Here is a 24,474-nt window from a genome sequence, read left to right as displayed (position 1 = left end):
ATGAATCAGCAGCCCACGTCACATAATCAGAGAACTATGAGAGAATGGTTGGCTGTTGCTAAAAACAACCATGTCATGACAGGACCAGAGTGTGGGGATGGGTAAAAAACATGGGAGCACAGAACCATGCTCTAAAGTTTTTGAATTTGATATCGAGTCCTAGAGGCTGCTGGATCCCCAAGAGGAAATGAGAAAATGCTGAGGCACGCTGGAACAGTACAGCAAGTCCACAGCAGAAATGTTGGTGTGTCAAAGTGTCAGGCAACTGGAAGCTCAGAGCCATTTTAATGGACAGAACAATACTTACAAAGTTGCTTTTAAACTAGTTTTAATTCCAGATTTTATTAAATTCAAATTTTAACAACTGCCATGATAGTATTAGAACCCATGTCTCCAGAACATTATCCTGGGCACTGGATTACTGGTCCAGTGACGTACTACATGCAAGGATCAGGACAAAAGATTTATAGGAACACCATTACCAACAAATATCCTTTCTGTTTTGGAACTATATTGCCAATCCTTAACAAAAGCTGGAGCAAAGTTTTAGAAAGATTGGCCAAAAATTGTTGACCTTGTCAGTGATGCCCAAATAGCATGAATGGTTTAAAAAATAGGAAAAGATTTGGGGTGGCATGGAATATAGTTACTGCATCGTGAAAGCAACAAAGTTGTAAAAGTGGAATATTGAGACTTTAGATGATGAAAGAAGTAGTTCTTGCAGAATAAGTTAAAACAGTAAGGAAACAGAAAGTTGGCAGCTGCAATAAGTGTCCAGTGGTGAAAGGACAGTGAGAGATGGAAGCAATGAGGACTGGCACTTAAGGAGCCGTAGGTATCTCTGAGGATAACCACTCCTCAAATGTGAGGAAATGTGAGCACTCAGAGCTTTATAAATCATCATCACCACAGTTACGACAATTGTACCCTTACTGTTGGCTTTATTCTGCAACAAATTCTGGTTATTTGGTTAACCGAGCGAAACAATGACCCCACCCTCCCCCACCACCGAGGTCTCTTTCATATCACAATTCCTCTGATGCTGCCTTGATGTCAGGGGAAGACACCATCATCTGTCTTTCCAATCCAGTTCTTCTATCCATGTCTGACTGAGGCTTTAATGACGTTGAGAGACAAGAGGCCGTAACAAAACCAAACAGAACATCAGTGAGGAGTTTATGGGTGAATTAGCTCTGCTTGAATGTACTGTCTCGAAAGCCTTCCATATTTTTGTTGATGATGAAGGGTAGATTGAGATGGCAGTAATTGGTTGGATTAGATTTATCTTGAATTTTGTGGACAGGCATCCGTGGACGATTCTATACATTGTCGGGTAGGCGCCAGTGTTGTAGCCTTATTGGAAAGCTTGGCTTGGGATGCTGCTTATTCTGGAGTGTTTGTCTTTAATGTGAATGCTGGGATGTAGCCACAGCTACATTCAGAATTTACTGAAATGGAACCAAAAGTAAAAGAATCTTACACTAAGTAACTGCATTCATAACTGGACTTTTGGATCTTTGTCAGATGTTACATCTGTTGCTAGTCATTCAATAACCTGATTATCACTCATCACACAAGTTGAGAGACTGTTAACTATTTTAACACTTCGTAACTGTTTCTTTCTTATGAATATACAAAGAAGTCCGAAGAAGCCAATTTCAGACAGATCATACAAAATATTTCATCGATGTAAAATATGTCGTCACTAAAGTGGGACTAGTGTAGGAAGTGGTTTATTTTTGCAGACCAGACTTGATCAGCTGAAGGTCCTGTTCTGTTCTGTATGGTTCCATGATTCTAATCATAAAGGTAATAAAACAACATTTATTTGGCTTTTATTTAGTTTTTATTAATGACACTCACTTTGAGATAACCCAATATATAACAATCTTACAGTGTACCTTTTCTCATTTCAATATTAATTAACATCCTTCAAATTTCACTTCATCTTTTAAAGTAGATTTATTTTAACCAATATAATTATAACCCTAGCACAGCCTAAAGCAAATGGCAGCATTGAGCTTTCTGGGTTTTCTCACATAATCTTGTCCTCCTTGTCAATCTCATTAGCGAAAGGTTTCTGCTTTTTGGAACATCCCATATCGCTAACACGATGTGTACACCATACACACTTTCCCTCCCCAATTTCATATTGAAAATTTATGGAAATTTCCAATCATGATCATAAATAGTTAAAATGTCATACATTTGTTACAGCCTGGGAGACAGCCTATCACTGAGTCTATGCCATTTCTCTTATCAGTCCCAATCTCTGCTCTATCCAGTAGTCCTGCAGGTTTATTTCCTTCAAGTGCCCCTTTAATTTTTCCTTGAAACCCTTGAACATCACACCTTCCATCATCCTCATGGGTAGGTGCTCATTGTCTTCTCAATTGGCAGCCTTTGGTCTGAGTGATCATTATCCATCCCCAGCAGTAAAAAGTTGGAAAATTGCTTTGAACAGAATGTATAGGTCTATGACCTATTTGAGCATACAGTCAGTTGAGAAAAATACAATCATATCTAGTGATGAGTAATCTACTTCTCAGCTCTGTCCTATTTTCATTTGTGACTCAGGTAATCTTCAGAAAACCTCCAGCTTTCATTAAAAGATACTGTACTAATATTTTTCTGAGAACTCTTGATGCATATTGCCAGTGGTTTCTTCAAGAAGAAGTTTAATTTTTGAGAGCTCTCTTTTGAGGTTGGAGGCCACTTGTATCTATGTGCATGCATTAGAAATTCTTTCAGAGTTGGGAATCTCAGTAAGGAACAGACAAACTGAATTTAAACAATAATATTAAAGCATAATATTGTAAACAAATCTTATGCGTGAAAGTGATCATCAGTCATATTACAGAACAGCAATAGTGAATCACAGCTGGTTTTAAGCCCTTTTACATTGAATTTATTGCGCACTTTAAGCTAATACCAAAAATGCTAAAGTAGCTCCTTAGTAAAGGTGAGACACCACTGGGCTTGATGGTTTGTTTGATTGCCGTAAGTTGTGTGAATCTGTGGTTCCTGACTTTCAAAATAGTATGACTGAGTTTTTGAAAATGCTTGTGGGAAAGATTGATTCTGCATTCTGTCACAGCAGTTGTAATTTAATGGATGGTGTTTTTCACTTAACATTATTTTATGTTACAAAGGCAGAAATTGACAGGAAAACTCAGCAGGTCTGGCAGCTTCCAGGAAGCGAAAGCAGAGCTAATGTTTCATGTCCAGTGACCCTTTTTGAGAACACTGCACCCAAAATGTTAATTCTGCTTTCTCATCAAATGCCAAACCTGCTGAGATAACAAGGTGTAGAGCTGGATGAACACAGCAGGCCAAGCAGCTTCGGAAGAGAAGGAAAGCTGACCTTTCAGGCCTAGGCCCTTCTCCAGCCACTTCTGATTTCACACGTTTATCCCCATTCTCTGCCTCTGCTGTCAGTCAATCCTCTATCCATATCCGTGCTTTGCCCTTAACACCATGAGCTGTTATCTTACTTAGTAGCCTCCTGCATGGCATATCATTAAAGGCCTTCTGAATTCCAAATAGATCATGCCCACTAGCTTTCTTTAGTTTAACTCGTTACCTCCTCAAAGAATTCTAACAGATTTGTCAGACACGACCTCCCCTTGATAAGGCTATTATGACTCAGCCCAATTTTACCATATGCAATAACTCCACAGAGTCCAGTATCCTGTCACCAATTCAGCCTTTATTTACACATGAACCGTCTTTGACTCTCTTCAGAGTCAACTCTCAGAGTGTTTGTACCTCTGACACTCCCCTTTTTATCTTCCAGACAGGGATTCCTGATTATACCAGATTAACAGTCCTAACCTGAGACTTTGTTTTCTGTGAGGTCTAGTTGGCTGGTCTCATCACAATCATTGCGCCATGCTCTTCCATGTACACTGCAATCTCATCAATTTCACCTATAATAATGCACTCTAAAATTCTCCAAAGACCGAGGTGAAGCTAACTGGCCTATAATGTCCTGTCTTCTGCTTCCCCCCACCTTTTCAAAAATGTGTGTTACATGAGCCACTTTCCAGTCCCCTGGAACCCTTCCTAACTCCAGTGATTCCCGAAAGATCATCACCAATGCCTTGACATCTCTTAATCTATCTCCTCAAGAACTCTCTGTTAGAGTCCATGTTGTCTGGGTAATTTCTCCACCTTCAGATCTTTCACCTTCCCCAGAACCTTCTGCTGAGTGATAGCCACTATGTTCACCTCTACCCCCGGTACAAGTCCTGGTACACTGTTGGTGTCTTTCACAAACCAATGCAAAGTACTATTCAGTACCTCTGCCATTTCCTTGTTCCCTATTACTACTTTTCCAGCCTCATTTTCTAGTGGTCCAGTATCCATCTTACCTCTCTCTCACCTTACATATATTAATAAAATTTACAGTTTCGTTTATATTACTAACTACCGTACCCTCAAATTTGCTTTTTTGGTTATCCTCTGCTGGATTCTAGAGGCTTCCTAGTCCTTACCAACCCTTACTTCATTGTAATACCATTTCAGCTGATTCAAGCTTCTCCTTCTAAAACTGCAGGGTGAATTCTATCATATTACAGTCACTGACCCCTCAGGGGTTCCTTCATTTCAGCTCCCTAATCAAATCTGCCTCATAACACATGACAAAATCCAACATTGCCTGTTCTGTAGTGGGCTGTATCACAAGCTGCTCCAAAAAACCATTACATAGATATTTCACAAATTTCTTTTCTTGAGATCTGCTATCAACCTGATTTTCCCAGTCCACCTGCACTTTTATGTCCCCCATGATGATAGTACCACTGCCTTTCTATCTCCTGATTTATTTTCTTCCCCATGTCTTGACTGCTGCTAGGAGGCCTGTATGCAACTCCCATTATGGTCTTTTCTCCTTTGCAGTTCCTTTACCCCTTGCAACACTATATCACTTTTTGCTATCGATTTAATTTGTTTCTTTGCTAACATGGCAACCCCGCCCCCTCCATCCATCTGTCTGTCCTCTCGAGAGGTTGTGTCTCCCAGCCCTGATCCCCTTGCAGCCGCATTTCTGTGATACACACAACATTGTGCCCATAAGTTTAAATCTGCACTACAAGCTGATTTACATTGTTTTGTATACTACGTGCATTTAAGTATAACACCCTCAGTCCTGCGTTGACTGATCCCCTTCTCAGTTATCTCCTTATCTGCTGTGCCTGAAAGTTAGATTCTTGATCTTTCCCATATTCTCTCCTAATATTTGTTCTGGAAACTTTAACTTTTCCTTCCCCCACCCTTTAACTCTTTGCATAATTTTCAATGTAACTGAACCTACTCTCCAAATATTTAGTTTAAAGTCATGTCTGTAGCTCTAGTCATGCAATTCACAAGGATTCCCAGAATGATTCAGGTGGAGCTTGTTTGATCTAAACAGCTCGCTCCTTCCCCTGTATTGATGCCAATGTCCCAAGAATTGTTGTTAGAAAAATAATGAGGTCCTTCAGACTGCCTGATTTTCAGGCATTTACGTACATTGTATGTATTCTAAGATGTTGGGTGCAAGATCGTTAGCAAAGTGATGGAAGGAATTGTCAACAGTGCAATCAAGCAGCACTCGTAAAAAAATAACGTGCTGACTGAGGATACCAAGGTGTAGAGCTGGATGTACGCAGCAGGCCAGGCAGCATCAGAGGAGCAGGAAAGCTGACATTTTGGGCTGAGACCCTTCTATAGAAATGGGGCAGTGGAAGGGGGTTCTGAAATAAATAGGGAGAGATGGCGAGGCGAATAGAAGATGGATAGAGGAGAAGACGAGTGGAGAGGAGACAGACAGGTCAAAGAGGCAGAGATGGAGCCGGTAAAGGTAAGTGTAGGTGGGGAGTTAGGGAGGGGATAGGTCAGTCCAGGGAGGACGGACAGATCGAGGGGGTGGGATGAGGCTAGTAGGTAGGAGATGGGGGTGGGTATTGAGGTGGGAGGAGGGGATAGGCGGGAGGGAGGACAGGTTAGGGAGGTGGAGACAAACTGTTGGAACAGCCCCTCATATTTTGCTTGGGAACTCTGCAGCCCAGTGGTATCACTGTGGATTTCACAGCTTCAAAATCTGATTATTCCCTCCCTAACTCCCTATCCCCTCCCTAACTTCCCACCTACATTCACCTCTACTGGCTCTATCCCTGCCTCTTTGACCTGTCTGTCTCCTCTCCACCTATCTTCTCCTCTATCCATCTTCTATCCTCCTCGCCCTCTCTCCCTATATATTTCAGAACTCCCTTCCACTCCCCTAAAGAAGGGTCTCAGCCTGAAACGTCAGCTTTCCTGCTCCTGTGATGCTGCTTGGCCTGCTGTGTTCATCCAGCTCTACACCTTGTTATCTCAGATTCTCCAGTATGTGCAGTTCCTACTATCTCTGAAACAACTTACTGACTAATCTGGTTCAGTTTTGGTTCTGTCACATCACCCATCTCCTGACCTTGTTGGTGCCTTAGTTCAAACATAGGCAAAGGAGCTGAATTTAAGATGCGAGTTGAGAGCGGCTGCATTTGACTGAATGTGGCATCAAAGTTCCCTTGCAAAAATGAAGTTGCTGGGAATCAGCACAATACTGTCCATTGGTTGGAACCATTCTTAGGACAAAGGAACATGGTTGTGATTGTTGGAGCAAACATCTCACTCCAAGGATGTTTCTGCAGCAGTCCTTCAGGGTGTATCCTAGGGCCAAACATCTTCAGCTGTCTCAAGACTGGCCTCCCCTCCATGATAAGGTCAGAAATGCAGATGTTTGCTGATGATTGAACAATGTTCAGCACCATTCGATGACCGATGTCATCCTAGCCCAGATACAGCAAGATGTAAACAGTATCCCAGTATTTTCAGTTGGGCTGAAAATCACAAGCAACATATGCACCACACAAGAGGCAGACATTTGTCATTTCCAGCAAAGGAGAATTAATATTGTCCCTTGATGTTCAATGGCATTACTCTTTCTGAATCCCCATAAACAACATCTTGGCAGATTACTATCAACCAGAAACCTGAACTAGACTATGGCTGCAAGATCAGGTCAGATGCTTGGAATTCTGCAATGAATAACTCATGTCCTTTCTTCCTGAATGCCTGTCCAGCATCTTCAAGGCCCAAGTCAGGAGTGTGATGGAATATTAACCACTTTTCTGGATGTTTGGAACTCCAACAAAATTGTAGAAGGTCATCACCATCCAGGACATATCATCCCTTTTGATTGGCACCACTTCCACTAACTTCAACATTCAGTCCCACATGTACCATTTAGGAGATGTACTGCAGCATATCATCAAGCCTGTTTTGACTGCACCTTCCAAACCCATGACTTTTATTTCCTAGATGGCCAAGGGGAGAGATAGATGAAACACCACCACTGGCAAGATCTCTCCAAGTCACACCGCCATCCTGACTTGGAAATATATTGCTGTTCTCTCACTGACACCGGGTCAAAATCCTGGAACTCTCTGTCTAACAGCAATGTAGGTCTACCAATACCCTGACTGCAATACTCCAAGAAAGCGGTTCAGTATCATCGTGCCAAGTGCAATTAGGGATGAACAATCAGTATTGGCATCATTAAGAATGCCCACATCCTTTGTGCTCTCCACCATCAAATCAATTAAATTCGGTCCATGGTGAAAAACTGGCCATGCGTGATGGAGCAAGTTGAGTGGCATGATAAATTTACTACTTACTAACTACTGCCTGTTTTTCCTACTACTTAAGATGAATTACCTCCACTCTCCCTTTGAATTCTAATCTACTTCTACATGTAATTTGTTTTGTGGTATTTTATCATCAAATTTCTTCCATAGCCAAGCCAAGACTGTTAATCTATATTGAACTCTGCAGAGGGTCTGACATAATAAATTCTCATTCATTTTTCTTTTTTTCTCCTAGGTGTCATTTTGCCCCAACACTGTAAAAAAATATGAGACATCCCTCATTGTAGAGGTGAAGAATCTTGGCCTGGAAGCTCTAGTAATACCCATCATGGCACGGTAACGTTTCTTTTCATTCATCGTTTGTATATGAATAAAATGGGCTGCGGATATAAAGTAAATGGCAAACAGAAAGCCAACAGCTCATCTTCTCGGCACGATACATTGCAAATACCACTAGTGTGTTGTTTTTTTGGTGACAACTGCTGGAACCTTGTGAAATTTGCCACCTATATCATATGGTACTGGGTAAAGGTTGTTCGAGATATTCTACTGCTTCCAACATCCTTTGTCTTTGCTATGTCTTGGGTCTGTCTAGTTTAGTGATAGAGCGTATATCACCATAGAGTGTAGATCTTCCAGCACAGGGGAATTAATATTGCCCCTTGATGTTCAATGGCATTACTATTTCTGAAATCCCACAAACAACATCCTGGCAGATTACTGAGATCCTGTTCTTAGAGAGATCCTGCTCTTGGAGAACAAGAAGATCAGGCACAGTTACCAGCACCTTAAAAGTTGGTGAAGAGATGTCTGCTCCCTTCAAAAGCTGGATTTGAACTCCTTGTCAACACCAAAAATTGTGTGAGACGTCAGTAGAATGAATGAAGCCAATGCAGCATGAACGTTGGTAGACAGACAGGCGGCTGGAAGAACAGGAAGCCAAGCAGCATCTGAAGGGAAAAAGTCAACGTTCCAGGTATTGACCTTCTTCAGGTCCTTGTCTGCCTTGGATTCCAGTATCTGCAGGTTTTATCGTCTCGCACAGCATGAGCATTAACCCCTTCAAAATCACCACCTTTTGCAACACCCTGTATGGAGTTGGTTAACCAGTTAGAACAAGAACTTGGAGATGAGAAAAATCTCAATCTGATTGAAAATGAAAATGGGGCTGGTCTTATTACAGAATGTTAATCCACAGTGCCAATTTTACATCTTTTAGGCTAGGTTTAAATATATTCGAAAATGCCCAGTGATACAACAAACAACTATATTCTGCCACAAACAAAAACAGACATTTCTGGAGAAACTCAGCAGGCCTGGCAACGTCTGTGGAGGGAAAACAGAAATAATGTTTCAGGTCCAGTGACCTTTCTTCAGAATTATTTTCCGTCCCCAGACCCCAGTGGATTTCTGGCACATTATGTATAGCAGGTTTAAAGGAAGAGAGTGTAGTTGCTCTTAATGCTGCCTTTGTGATCAGGAATAGGGATGTTGCAGGGAATACTGCAGGAAGTGATTCAAATCAGGCTGTGAATTTCAGTGAGGTTACTTTGAAGTTGTATATTCTAAAAAAGTTTGGAATTAAGTGTGCTGAACTTTAACCCAGCATGCAATTAACAACAGGGCCAGAGTGATCTGGAAGAAGATGGCAGAAAGAGTCAGTCTGAATCTGGGAACAATGGAGGATGAAATTTTCTCAATTTTGAAAAGTTGTTATGGAAGATGTGCACTGATCAGTATCACTTTGTACTTGAACAGCATGGTTGTCATAACAGGATACGTATAGTAATACCATGAAGGTGCAGGGTGGAAAATTAGGCTTGTTCTGACAGTGTTGGACTTCAGGTGGAAATATGGAGATAAACCTGCTACAGGGGAAAATCTTGCCTCAATAGTTATACAAATGCAATAAACTTAGGCACAATTTTAGGGTTAGCCATGATCTGTTTATCTCGTGACATTCATTTCTTCTTGATAGACATGTAATTGAATGTTATATTTAAGGCAGCACAGTTCTTTGTGCAGTAGTCCCTTCAGACAAAGCAGACCATATGTCTCTAATTGACACTCTAGATTACTGCTAATCCTTTTTGCTTCACCATGTAACTAACAGATGGTAAAGCTTACATGTAACTGTAGGTATTTCACAGTGACAGACTAACTTGGTACCAGCTTTTAACGACTTCTGTTTGACAGATGCATTGTTCCCAATGTGGAGGTGGTTAACCAACAGATTGACCTTGGACGCTGCTTTGTCAAGCACCCTTATGAATGCATGATAAAACTTCAGAATACCAATGATCTTCCAGCATGTTATGGACTAATTTCACAGGTTAGTCCTAATTGGAATGAATAGTTACTGGTTTGATTATGTCAGAGAGGCTATTTTTGAATTAATAAGGAAAAGACCACAGGTTGCTGAGTACAGTGAGTACACAAAAAAATGGCTATTATTGGCTAGCTGGCCTATTTTCAGCAATGCACAAAAATTCACTGGTTCACAGGATGACAGGCAGCTTTCATTCTCTCCAATGACTGCCTTCAGAGTGCACACTGCCTCAGTGAGCTCATCTCAGAGAGAAGCTTGATGAAGATCCAAAACTGACCTGCAAGGCATTAACTGTTGCTCTCACTCTTTTCACATCATCAGCCTTAGTGCTGTATGTGGAATTTCAGAAAGCTTTTGATGAAGTCCCATCTAGGAGATTTTAAACAAATTAAGTGTGTATGCTATACCATACTCGGTCAAATACAAACTTGATGTCAGTGACATTGCTCTCACCTCACACTTGGATGTTAGGTATTTTGTTTATGTTTGAATAAGGCTGTGATGAGGTCAGGAGCTGAGTCGCCCTGCAGAATCTAAACTGTTAAGCATGTGGTACTTGATTGTGCTGTTGTTCACACCAGGCAGCATTTTACTGAGATCGAGCATAGACTGATGGGACAGTAATTAGCTGTCATTAGCTGTAATTAGGTTGGATTTCATAGAATCCCTACAGTATGGAAACAGGCCCTTTGGCCCAACAAGTCCCACTGACCCTCAGAGCATCCCACCCACACCCAACCCCAAAAACCACCCAATCTTCATATCCCTGAACACTATAGGCAATTTGGCATGCCTTATCCACCTAACCTGCACACACTTGGACTGTGGGAGGAAACTGAGCATACGCACACATGGAGAATGTGCAAATTACACACAGACAGTCTCCCGAGGGTGGAATTGAACCTGGGTCCCTGGCGTTGTGAGGCAGCAGTGCTAACCACTGAGCCACCGAGCCACCATGCCATCCCATATTTTCTCAGCATCACGTTCTCAGATGAACGAGACTTCATTTCAAAACGTCATTTGGATTTGTCTTGCTTGTTGTGTACAAGGCACACCTGGGCAATTTTCTACATGGTCTGGTGGATACCAGTGTTGTAACTGTCATAGAGCAGCTTGGTTAGATTGGAAGCAAGTTCTGGAGCACAAGATTTCAACATTATTACTGGAATGTTGTCAGGACCCATTGCCTTTGCTGTATTCATTACCTCCAGCCAATTCTTGATATCAGAGGGAGTGAATCAAATTGGAATCTTGCTGGCAGCAAAGTGATGTTGTGTAATTCAAATAATTAAGTGCCTTGACTGTCGTTCCCTTCACCAGATTACACCCAGTATTTTTTGCATACAGTTCCAGATGACTTGGTGACATTACAGGAAGTTTTTGAACAGTGGGACATTGAAGGTTATGATTGTAATTTCTGAGGAACGGAACTGAATTTAACTTTAATAGAGAAGAGAACATTGAAAAGTCAATGAAGCATAAGTATGAGGGCAATTTGATTTGGGCTGGCTGTGCAGATATTCAAAGTGCGTTCCTGAATATTAAACGGTAGGTGGTATGTTGGAGTTTGAGTAGCTCTGTACGACTCCACAGTCTCACTGAAGTGAATGGGCCTTGACAAGGATCCGGATCTAGCAAGTTTGAGTCACCAAGCCTGAATTAAGGCCTCACTAAATAATTAGCTGAAGAATGAAACGGGCAGACACATTTAAGATAGGTGACCTATTAGCTAGAGAATGGTGCATGGAATTGAGATGCAACATTTTCTAGCAACAAAATTGAAATGAAAAGTACTATTCACCAAAAAAAGTATTTCATAAATTAAATCTAATGCTGATATTTCTGAAAGGAAAAAAAATTGCTACACCAATAATTAAAAAAACTATAATTGAAGCCATAAAGACGAACCACTCTGATTACGTTTGCGGATTGGTATCTAAGTATGTATCAACAGTCTGTGTCCAGCTGCTGTTTGCTTTCCTACCAAGGAGTAGTTCTAAACTAAGAATAGAAGCTAAAGGAATTTTGTTCATAAAAAACAATCAGAATTTGAAGCTAAAGCCAGTCAAGTTCAAGGACGTGGTTGGACAAACATCTAGCACACTGACATCAATTCATTTATTTAAATTTCATATAAACGTGAGAGTATGATCTACGGTTAAAATAAGACAGTATGATTTGAAGTTTGCTGTTTGTGACTGTCTGAAATGTAGCCTCATCCTCAACATTATCATTTTTCTAAAGTGCCACTGTCCACTTGTTCCCATAGTTGAATTTATGCTTAAAATATTGCTGTGATTTTTGTTGTGTGCTCACAAATCATTTTTTCATTTATGCAGGGATGCATATTTAACTTAAAACTATTTATGAAAATTAATGCATGTTCCCTAAAGCTGCCAATAATGAACTGCCTGTAACAAGTTCCCAGTAATGAGCTCCCAGTTGTGTTCACTGTGGCAGAAATTCACTGCGTAGTCCCAAAGGTAGCTGCATTTAAGTAGCTCTGATGAAATGCTAGTGATTTTTGTAAAGCTAAGTAGAATTCTATAAAATTAATTCCCACCGAATACATTGAACAGATTGAAAATTAAACTCTTGGATTTTGGATACTGGTGTTTTCAACAAATTTGTGAATCCCTTGCATCTAATAGTCTGCTCCAGTATAGATGTTATGAGGATGGGCCTTTGCTATCAGCTAGAATCTAGCTTCTCTTTATTTTAGTGTCCAGAATAGATTAGAATCCCTACAGTGTGGAAACAGGCCATTCAGCCCAACTAGTCTTCTGCCCCTCTGAAGAGCATCCCACCCCAACTCCTTGCCCTACCCCTGCATTTCCCCATGTCTAACCCACCGAACCTAAACATCCCTGGACACTACAGGCAATTTAGCATGGCCAGTCCACCTAACCTGCACATCTTTGGAGTGTGGGAGGAAACTGAAGCACCCAGAGGAAACCCATGCAGACACAGGGAGAATGTGCAAACTCCACACAGACAGTTGCCCAAGGGTGGAATTGAACCCAGGTCCCTGGTGCTGTGAGGCAGCCGTGCTAACCACTGAGCCACCGTGCTGTCCAGTAAGATCATTTGCACGGTGTTCTGTTTTATGTCTCATCTAACAAAATCACAATATATAGGAGCAGAATTAGGCCTATTTGGCATATAAAATTTGTTCTATCATTCAATCATGCCTGATATGTTTCTCAACACCATTCTCCTGGCTTCTCCTCATAATTCTTGATCAACCTAGCCATTTCTGTCTTAAATACACTCAGTGGTTTGGCCTCCACAACCTTTCGTGGCAATGAATTCCACAGACTCACCACTGTCTGGCTGAAGAATTTCCTCCTCAATTCAGTTCAGAAGGGTCATCCTTTCACACGGAGGCTGTTCCTTCTCGTCCTCGTCTCTCCTACAAGTGGAAACATCTCTTCAACCATTATTTCCAAGCGTCTCAGTATTCTATAAGTTAAACTCTGTTTAGTCAGACCCAGAGTTCTCAACCGTTCCTCATGTGACAAGCCCTTCATCCCCAGGATCATTCTTGTAAACCTCCTTTGGACCCCTTCTAAGGCCAGCTATTCCTTCCTGAGAAACAGGGCCCAAAACTGCACACAATATTCCAAATGCTGTCTAAACAAACATTATTATCAACCTCAGAAGTACATTTCTGCTCTTGTATTCCGGCCATCTTGAAATGAATGCTGACATTGTATTTGCCTTCCTAACTGCCAGTTGAACCTGCATGTTAAACTCAGGAGGATGCTGAACTACGATTCCCAAGACCCTTTGTGCTCCAGCCTTTCCCCATTTAGAAAATAATTTACACCTCCACTCTTCCTAGCAAAGTGCATAACCCTGCCCCCTTTGTTCATCTGCCTGTCTTTTCATTGTGTATCCTTGGATATTTAGTTCTGAACCGTAATTTCTTTGCAGTCACCTTTCTGTGATTCCCATAACATTGTATCCATAAACTTTCAATTGCTATTCAAGCTCATTCACCTTTTTTTGAGTATTGCACACAATGCCTTCAGCCCTGCTTTGACTGCCACCCCTTCTCATAATTGTCCCCTCATCTGCTATGCCTGAAAGTTAGATTCCTGACCCTTTCTATGCTGTGTGTCCTATTACTTATTCTAGAAACCTTTGCTGAGCCCTCACCATCGTTCACTTTTTCTATAATTTTCCCTGCAACTGAATCCGTCTCCCACTATTTAGTTTAAAACCCTACCCACAGCCCTAGTTATCCAATTTGTCAGGACTCAGGTCCTGGCATGATTCAAATGGAGCCTGTCTCATCAGAACAGCTCCTTCCTTCTACAGAACTGGTGCTAATCTCTCACTAATTCAAACCCATTTCTCCCACACCATGTGAGCCATGTGTTTACTTTTTTAATCTTGTTGACACTGTACCAATTAGCTTGTGGCTCAGGTAGTAATCCAGTAGTAATACTTTTTTGATTCAGCTTTTCAATTTAGCCACTAGCTGCTCGTATTCCCTCAGCAGTATCTCTTTCCTCTTCGTCCCTATATCTTTGGTACCTACATGGACCATGGCAATTGGATCTTTCCCCTCCCACTCCAAGTTTCTCTGCAGTCTGGATGAAATATCCTGAACCTGGGCATCAGGCAGGCAACACAGTCTTCAGGACTCTTGATCCTGTCCAAAAAGAACAATGCCTGTTCTCTTGACTATATTATCCTTGATTACATCATAATAGTTTTGTGGTTAAATGCATGGTTATGTTTAAAGATGGAACAGAATTTACCCGTTTCACAAATTGTTTTAGAACAACTTTGTGTTTAAACATGTAGGCCCACAAGGATAAGATTGGATCTTTTGGTTCTGGAATCTGGACTTATAAATTCAGACTAATGGAATGAAATTCTCCTGAACGAGCTAATGTATGGAATCATTTTGGACAAATTCAATCCAGTTCTTACACAAGCATGCACAAAACAGGTCAGAATTGACAGTCTTACTTAGAGATGCCACTCCTAGGTATACCTGCATGCTATCTGAATATTTTTCACACCAGCACTCAGAATCTTCACCTTGCTGAACAAAAGGGTTAACAAAAAGTAGATTCATTCTGTCCCAGAAGGTAAACACAGTAGAACCTGCGGTGAATGATGCATACTGGCCCAACTTGTCTTGTATACTTCAAAATTGAGCTCTAGACCAATGAGTGCTTTTATTTCCAAGTGGTACTGTGTTTTTTTTTACAGTTTGTTTTACTCTAGGGCGTGAGATGCTGCTCGGTCTTGTGATTGAATTTCTTCTTAAAAACCTTTCATGAAATGTGGCCTTCTCAGCATGGCTCAGTGTTTATTGCCCATTCACCCAAAAAGGTGATTTTGAGCTGCCTTTCTGAAATGCTGCCGTTCATGTGTATAGTTGCTTCCATAATACTGTTAGGCGGAGTGCTCTTGGATTTTGACCAGGGACAGTTAAAGAACTACAAGTATACAAATATAAATTAAGATGCATGTGCTTTGGGCAGACATTGGCTATATTGACATTCTTGTGCATCTGTTGCCATTATGTGATGGAGGCTACAGGTTTTGGGGTGCTGCTGAAGTAGACTTGCAAGTATATCTTGAAAATGCTGTATTGTGTCTCTCAGCACTCTGCATTAATTTATTGGGTGGTATTGGAACGTGTATTTAACTCTAACTGTAACCTTTCATGTGTTTGCTACTTCTTTTCTCAGGATTTGGATAAACAACATGGCATACTTTATTCCAGCTCTGAACCATATGGAATTATTGAGGCCTGTTCCACTGCAGCGATCCCTTTAGTAGTGGAGCCACAACATCTTGGAGAACTGAATACAGAAGTATACATTGCCTTATTTGGAAAAAGTCAATTTCCTCTTGTGAGTTTTTTTTTGTAACAGCAAATTTAAGTGTGTTGAATTTGAATGGCCATTGGTTCTGTTTTTCTGGAGGCTACGACTGTACAACAAGTGCATATGTGTACGGATAGGATCAGTCACATTGGCGTAACCATGAACTGTGCAACCGCAGCATATGACTTCGTCAATGTAGTTTCAACTTGTACATCGAACAAAAGTAGTGGATTTACAACTAAGAAAATGGCTAGGAAGCAAAGTTGCCTTGCAGCAAAGTAATCATATGAATTCACATAACTTTGGTAAATGTTTTATACCATAACTCTGTCCCCCAGTGATATTGCTATCGAACACCTTGCTCTGTATCTGCTGATGTAATTTACGTCATCATTCTTTTCCTTCCTCTTCTTGTGAGGATGCTGACGCTTGCTGGGCCACAGATTCATTACCACTTGCTGTACTTCTGATGGCGCAGCTGAATGACTATTACGTTGAACCTATTCAACAAGTACTGACAGGCTTTTATTCACCCATTCCCTATGATTAAATGCTGCTACTGGCTGAGATCAGAGAAGCAAGATAGCATTAAACTTGTGGCTGTTTGTTGCTCAATGCTGCAGCACTTGGTGCATTCACCTACTAAACCAATAGGACAGCCAAATAAATTAGTGCAAATTTAAAGTAATTTTGCAGAAGAAGGCTGCAGTCTCTCATAGTAACATTGCAAAATATTGAATTAAGAAGGGTTTGTTTTGAGGTTATTTTTTCCTCCCACGGAGCTCTAATACATGATTCTTTGTAGGTGGCAGGCCAGAATGTTAAGGTTGCTAAAAGAAAATTGCATACAGGATCCAAGATCTTATTCAGGACATAGAGCAGAAGTAAGGAAATTATACCGTACCTTTATAACTCACTGGTTAGGCCTGAGCTGGAGTATCGTGCCTAGTTCTGGGTACAGTGCTTTGAGAATGAGAGACTTGATTTGTGTGGAATGACGGCACAATTTAGGATCATTTTCTGTGGTGCAGGGAAGATTGAGGGAGGTTGAACACAATAATGTTCAAAAATTTAACTGGTTTGAATAGATAAGATAACAGGATATTGTTTTTCTTGGCAAAAAGGCCAGTAACTGGAGGAAGCAGCCTACAGACAATTGGCAAAAAAAAACTTAATGAAAACAATTTTTAGGCTGCGGGTTGTTATAATCTGACCCAAAGTTTATGATGGCCGTAGATCCAGTTAATGCTTTCCGGAAAAAATTGCAAAATAATGCAGGACTGCAGAGAAAGAGCTACAAAAAAGGACCTGCAGGTTTTCTTCCAAGTCACACGCTATCCTGATTTGAAACTATGTCATTGTTACTTCATTGTCACTGGGCTAAAATCCAGGAATTCCCTTACTAATAGTGTTGTGATGTTCCCATTTCCACATGGATTGCAACAGTTTGAGAAAGCAGCTCCCCACCACTCTGTCAAGGTTTTCAGGGATTAGTAACTGCTGATCTAGTCAAAGATGCCCACATTCCTTGAAAGAATAGCAGAAGATTGGCTCTTTCCAGAAACCATCACAAAAATGATGGGCTGAATAGACTTCTGAGGTGTATGAATTGGTGATCAATATTCTAAGTCAAAAGGACATACATCAGACATAAAAATTGGCAGGAATAGGCCACTCAGGCTGTCAAGCCTGTCCCACCATTCTGCAATATCATGGCTGATCTGCCCAAGGCCTCAACTCCTCGGTTGTGCCAGCTCCTAAGAGCCCTCAATGTCTCAACATTTCAAAACTCTATCCACCTCATCCTCAATACTTACAGCTCTGTAGCCTCCATAACTCCCTGGTGCAGAGAATTCCAGACATTCACTACACTGTGGTTTAAGAAATTCCTTTGCATCCCAATTTTAAATGAGTGACTCCGTATTCTGTAACTGTGTTCCCTAGTTTGAGATTCCTGCAAGAGTGAAAACAACCTTCTCAACATCCACCCTATCGGGTCCCCGTAGAATCTTGTGTGTTTCCGTAAGATCGCCCCACATCACCTGAACTCTATTGAGTAAATGACATGTCCATCATGGGCCTCCTGCACTGCCACAATGATGCCACCCGAAGGTTGCAGGAACAGCAACTCATATTCCGCCTGGGAACCCTGCAGCCATATGGTATCAATGTGGACTTCACCAGTTTCAAAATCTCCCCTTCCCCCACTGCATCCCTAAACCAGCCCAGTTCATCCCCTCCCCCCACTGCACCACACAACCAGCCCAGCTCTTCCCCCCCACCCACTGCATCCCAAAACCAGTCCAACCTGTCTCTGCCTCCCTAACCGGTTCTTCCTCTCACCCATCCCTTCCTCCCAGCCCCAGCCGCACCCCCAGCTACCTACTAACCTCATCCCACCTCCTTGACCTGTCCGTCTTCCCTGGACTGACCTATCCCCTCCCTACCTCCCCACCTACACCCTCTCCACCTATCTTCTTTGCTCTCCATCTTCGGTCCGCCTCCCCCTCTCTCCCTATTTATTCCAGTTCCCTCCCCCCATCCCCCTCTCTGATGAAGGGTCTAGGCCCGAAACGTCAGCTTTTGTGCTCCTGAGATGCTGCTTGGCCTGCTGTGTTCATCCAGCCTCACATTTTATTATCTGAGTAAATGCCTAACCTGTTTAACCATTTTTGGTAAGTCAACCCCTGCATCCCAGGAATCAGACTAGTGAATTTCTTTTGAACTAACTCCAGTGCCAGTATATCCCTTCATAAACATGGTGACCAAGACTGTACTCGGTACTCCAAGTGAGATCTCACCATTAACCTGCACAGTTATAATAAGATTTCCCTATTTTTAAACTCCAAACCCCAAGCAATAAAGTCCAAAGTTCTATATGCCTTCTTAATTATTTGCTGCACCTGAATGCTAACATTTCATATTTCATGTACAAGCACACTTAGATCCCTAATACACTGCACTTTGTTGGAATCTCTTAAATTGAATAATAATCTTTCTTTTGAATCTTCCGACCAAAGTGTGAGACCTCAGGCTTTCCTATAGTAAACCTCAGCTGCCAAATTTTTCTCACTCAACTCAACCGATCTATATCCCCTTGCAGATTCTTTATAGCATTCTTGCCCACCTATTTTTGTATTGTTAGCAAATTTGGATACATCACACTCTTCTACCCTCCTCAATTTATTAATATAGATATTAAATAATTGAGCCCCTAGGACAGATCCTTATGACTTTAAAGTCTTTAAAGACTTTAAAGCCTTTTTTGCAGGCCATCTGCCTTCAGTTCTATTATTTTTACAAAAACTTTGTCCGCCATGAAAGGTATTTCCTCCTTGGGCTTTGGGCTTTCTCTGTTACCTCTGGAATATTTATGGTGTCGTCCACTTTTAGGATGGATGCAAATTATTGGTTTATTTGCCATTTCCCTGCTCCCTGTTCTTGACTCTCCAGTCATATGCTCCAAGGTTCCCACACACCTTAACTACTCTTTTCCATTTTATATTCCCACAGAACCACTTTTGTCTTTTTATATATCCCTCTCTTGTCAATTTACTTTCATGGTCAATTTTTTCCCTTTTCATTAGTTTTTTAGCCACCCCTGCTGGTTTGTAAAAGTGTCCTAATCTTCCACCCTACCACTAGATTTTGCTGCATTGTATGCTTTACCTTTTGATTGGATATTCTTCTTGAATGCCTTGTTAACCACAGGTGGTCCATCCTTCTCACTGAGTTCTTCTTTTTGGCCAGAATACATGTTTCCTGAATGTTACAGAATATCTTCTTAAATGTTTGTCACTGCTTATTTACTAACCTTCTCCTTAGCCAATTTTCCTAGCCTGCTTTAGACAAATTTTCTTCACGTCTCCACAATTGCCCCTGTTTAAGTTGAAAACACGATTTTGAAACCCAAATTATTTTCCTTCAGTTGAAAGCCTACCATGATGTGATTACTACACTGCTGGAGGATCCTTAACTGTGAAATCTCTTCTTCATCCTACTCCATTACATATTACTAGATCTAAAATAAATTGTTTCTGGGTCAGCAATCAATATCAGTCATGTGTTTAGTTATCCAACCATCCCATTGCATTAGTGAAGCTCACTACCCACTATGATTGGTAGATTTCCAAGGTACCAAAATTTGAAAGAGGATTAAGATTTGCACAGAAGCCACTATTTTTCCTACAGTTTGGTTATCAAATAAAAAGCTTCAGACACACAACTTTAGAGTTATAGAGATGTACAGCAATGGAAACAGACCATTCGGTCTAATTCAACCATGCCAAACAGACTAAATAAATCTAATCTCATTTTCTACCTCTACAGCCCACAGCCCAAATCCTCCAAACCTGGCAACATCCTTGCAAATCTTTTCTGAACTCTTTCATGTTTCACAACATCCTTCCTATAGCACAGAGACCAGAATTGCATGGATTGTTCCAGAAGTGACCTAACCAATGTCCTGTCCAGCCGCAACATGATCTCGCAACTCCTATTATTAAAGATAATCTTCTATTTGATAAAATATTTGCATTAGAATGTTTTTTCTCAAACCACTGTATGTTTGTGTCATCATAAATCTGGATTCAAGAGTTGTTAAATCTGAATTGGAAAGTCGCTCATATCACTCTGCTTTTTAAGAAGGGTGACAGAGGGAAACCATGGAATTACAGGTCAGTTAGCCTGATATCTATGGTGGGGAAATTGTTAGATGTATAAGCAAGGATAAGGTAAGTGATCACCTCAAAAAATTTCAGCTGATCAGGGACAGTCAGCATGGATTCATGAAGGGTACATCATGGCTGACAAACCTCATTGAGATTTTGGAAGAGGTGACGAAGATGGTAGATAGATGTTATTTATGTGGACATCTAGAAGGTTTTTAGTAAAGCTCCTCGCAAAAGACTGTTAGCTAAGGTGGAAGCCCATGGAATTAAGGGCAAATTACTGACATGGATAGGAAATTGGCTGAGTCACAGGAAAGAGGTGGAATAATGGGTGAGTAACTGAAACTAAAGTAGGTGACTAGTGACATTGTGCAGGGATCTCTGTTGGGGCTCGCTTAATCACAATATTTATTCACGACTTTGCTAATGGCATTAAAAGGTCAAATATCCAAAATTGGTAATGATACAAAATTGGGCAACACTATAGACAATGTTGACAACAACATAACATTAAAACAGGATATTGATAGATTAGGTGAATGGGAAAAGTTATGGCAGATTGATTTTAATATAAGCAAGTGTGAGGTTATCCATTTTAGATCAAAAAAGCGTATTTTTTTAGAAGGCACAAAGGTAAATATATTTGATGTCAAACAGGATTTGGGGACACAGGTACATAACTGTATACAATGCCATGAGCAAGTGCAGAAAATAATCAAGAAGGCTAATGGAATGCCAGCTTTCATATCTAAAGGACTGGAATTTTTTTCTTTACTCCTTCATGGGATGAGGGTGTCTCTGGCTAGGCCAGCATTTATTGCATTTATTGTAGGGATGTGGACATTATGCTGGACTTGTACAAAACCCTAGTTAGACCCCACTTCGAGTACTGTAAACAGATCTGGGGTACCACATCTTCAGAAGGTTGTTTTGGCCCTGTAGGGAGTTCAATACAGGTTTACCAGGATGATACCTCGACCATTAACTGTTTGTGTGCTGGGCACTGCAGATGTTTTTTGGAGCTGTTAAAGTGCTCATAATGCCCAGCGTAAAGGTACTAACAAACCCCTTTCTTTTTCAATATTTCTGTAACAGTCTCAGCAATGATTACTCAATAGCTGGATTTCAGATTTATTACTCTACCGATTGTTGTAAGGAACTTTGTTTTCTTGTTCCACTGTACAACATTGAACAGTCATAAAAATAGAAAATAAAAGGTATGATATGGTGCAGTGGTAGTGAGCTCAGAGGCTTGAGGTCAAGATCCACATATTCCAGAGATGTGTCTTAACATCACTAGACAGGTTGATTAGAAAATAGTTACAAACAGAAAGTACCAAAATCTAGTAATAAGCCTATCGGTATCTAACAGATGACAATTTTGGATTTTTAATTGAGAACATTCTTTGAAGTCAAGAAAATAAAATGCTGTAGGTGACATCTTGGCCTTTGCTGATACAGATCAGCCTGCTGTGTGTTCCAAAGATTTTCTGTCTTCTATTTCAAATTTCAAACATTTTCAGTTTTTCTATAATGTGTTGGAATCATGCTGTGGACATACTATTGGGTTTTAACATATTTCCTTTTTGATCATTTTCACCTTTCTTAGACTTAGATGCATAGAATTTCTGGTACATTCATTGCTGAGCAAGTACTTTGAAGTTACCTCTTGCATATCCTTAATGGTTCCTTAATCTTGGTGAGAGGCACCTATGACAAGGATATGATTTACTGTCAATCCTTAAGAACTGAAATTTCTCATTCTGAAGCCGAGGTTTATATTTTTTTAAAGGAAGCAGACAGCATTATTGTATCCCTAGCTCTCAGTCAGTGGTGACTGCTATGCCTTGTGTCTAAGTCCTTTCTGTCTTGTTCTTAGCCTCTGCAGTTACCTGACTGCTTGAGAGGCAATTGTCCCCGGCCACAATGTAGGATTTTGGTTTTTTGCCTCATTTTATGGTAGCCTGTACCTCAATTTCTAATAGTACGTAAAACAGCTAACAAAATTGGCTCCTATTTCATCTCCCATTACTTGGACTGCCTTCCTTCACTCTCCCTTTTGACCTTTCTCCTCTCCATTTTCTTCTCTCTCTCTTTTGTGGTATCCCTAACTTATTCTATAAGTCAGCGAGGGATCTATCTTGTTTCCTGAAATTCACCAATAGTAATCAGTTCTTTCTCTACCACACAGCCTGTGATTTAGTATGCTCATTGCCAGTGATGTGCTATTGTTACTGCTTATGATCAGATGCTGTGTAAAGCAGTGATCTTTTACGCTCACTAATATAGTGTGTTTCATTGCTGTCACAGTACATCATTGTTTGCAATCTGTTAATCTCCGTATAACTCACTGTCTGTGATATATTATCGCCTGTGTAGATGACTGCCTGTGAACACTAAAATCCAGTATAACTCAGCTAAAGTTCATCATTTTACATCCTCTTTAATATTCTGCTGTAATCTATTATCTTCGTTGTATTTCAAATGTAAGGATATAGTAGTAACTCAACTTTAGCAAAGCATTAAACTAAATTAGCCTGTTAATTTGTGTACTGCAAGCAGCATAAACAAGCATGGAATCTCTAAAGCATGAAATGCAAAGACTCAATTGTTTCATCAAAGTTCTTCATAGCTCATCGTGGCCTCAACTCCACTTTCTTGCCCGCACTCTATAATCCTTCATCCTATAATCCTTTCAACAAATGAAAAATCTGCCTCTCTTCTTCTGAAATTTATTCAATGTCCTGGCATTCACCGCTCGCTGGGATAGTAAATTTCACAACCCTTTGAGAAAAATAATTTCTTCTGATGTTTATTTTACATCTGCTTTCCTTTATCCAAAAATTCTGACCTCTTGATCCAGATTGCTCCACATGATGAAACATCATCTCTAAGTCTACTTTGTCAATCCCCTTCAGTATTTTATATACCTCAAATAGATCTCTTATTCCTCTAAATTCTAGAGAGTATAGGCTGAAACTGTTCATCTCTGGAATCAATCTAGTGAACCTCTCTGAACTGCGTTCCATGCAACTATATCCCTCTTCAAGTAAGGGGACCAAAATTTTATGCACTATCCCAGGTGTGGTCACACCAATGCCTTGCACAGCTGCAGCAACAGTTCCTTACTTTTATACTCTATTTCTTCAGCAAGAAGTACCAAAATTCTGTTTGCCTTCCTTATTTTCTGCTGTACCTGAATACTGGATTTCTGCATTTTATGCCTGAGGGCACCCAGATCCCTCTGTATCGAAGTACTTGGAAGTATTTATCCATGCAGATTTGATTTTCTATTCCTTTGACCAAAATGAATACACCGCACAGGTAACAACTATAAAGTCCATCTGCCAAATTTTGGCCCATTTACCTAATCCTTCCATATCCATTTGTAAATTTTTAACTTCTTCATTGCAGCTTACTTTTTCATCTATTTTAGAGTCATCTGCAAATTTGGCTATTGTACCTTCTATGTTTTAATCCAAATCAGAAATCATATCACGCCAGGTTATAGTCTAACAGGTATATTTGAAAACACAAGCTTTCATAGCCTTGCTCCTTCTTCAGGTGTCAGTGAGAGAGGTGGTACCAGATACAGAACTTACAAAGAAAAGATCAAAGGTTTTTGATTATCAATTAAAAGAATTATTAATTGATTATTAAGTACATGTAAATCCCCAAATTTCTTTCAAGTCACTCCCCTGAGAGAACTAAAGGTTTTATCAATGTTAGGAACAGGTGACATTTTAGGTCAGACAATGCTTGTTGGGTGTGAGGGCTTGTTTAGAATCTCTTTGCGTTTTGATTTTGAGTCAGTCTGGTTTTATTTCTAAAGTAGAGATTGACTTTATAACTTTACTTACTTATTTATTAAAGTAGGATTTACATATACATATTGATCAATTAAAACCTTCTAATTGAGTAAAGATTTAACAGCATCTTAGGTTTGTTTAATA

The 24,474-nt window shown here is 40.5% G+C and overlaps 1 protein-coding gene across 1 annotated transcript in view; it reads left to right on the top strand.

Annotated features, from left to right (window-relative positions):
- hydin (HYDIN axonemal central pair apparatus protein) overlaps positions 1-24,474 on the top strand; it is a 654,146-nt gene that overhangs the window by 274,402 nt on the left and 355,270 nt on the right. Inside the window, exons 15-17 of the mRNA XM_059651568.1 lie at positions 7,903-8,003; positions 9,864-9,999; positions 15,714-15,878. Coding sequence (XP_059507551.1) covers positions 7,903-8,003; positions 9,864-9,999; positions 15,714-15,878 — 402 coding nt within the window. The remainder of the gene's footprint in view (positions 1-7,902; positions 8,004-9,863; positions 10,000-15,713; positions 15,879-24,474) is intronic.

The sequence above is a fragment of the Stegostoma tigrinum genome, chromosome 16 (genome assembly GCF_030684315.1).
Source record: "Stegostoma tigrinum isolate sSteTig4 chromosome 16, sSteTig4.hap1, whole genome shotgun sequence".
Lineage (NCBI taxonomy): Eukaryota > Metazoa > Chordata > Chondrichthyes > Orectolobiformes > Stegostomatidae > Stegostoma > Stegostoma tigrinum.
This window is presented reverse-complemented; position numbering and strand designations above follow the sequence as displayed.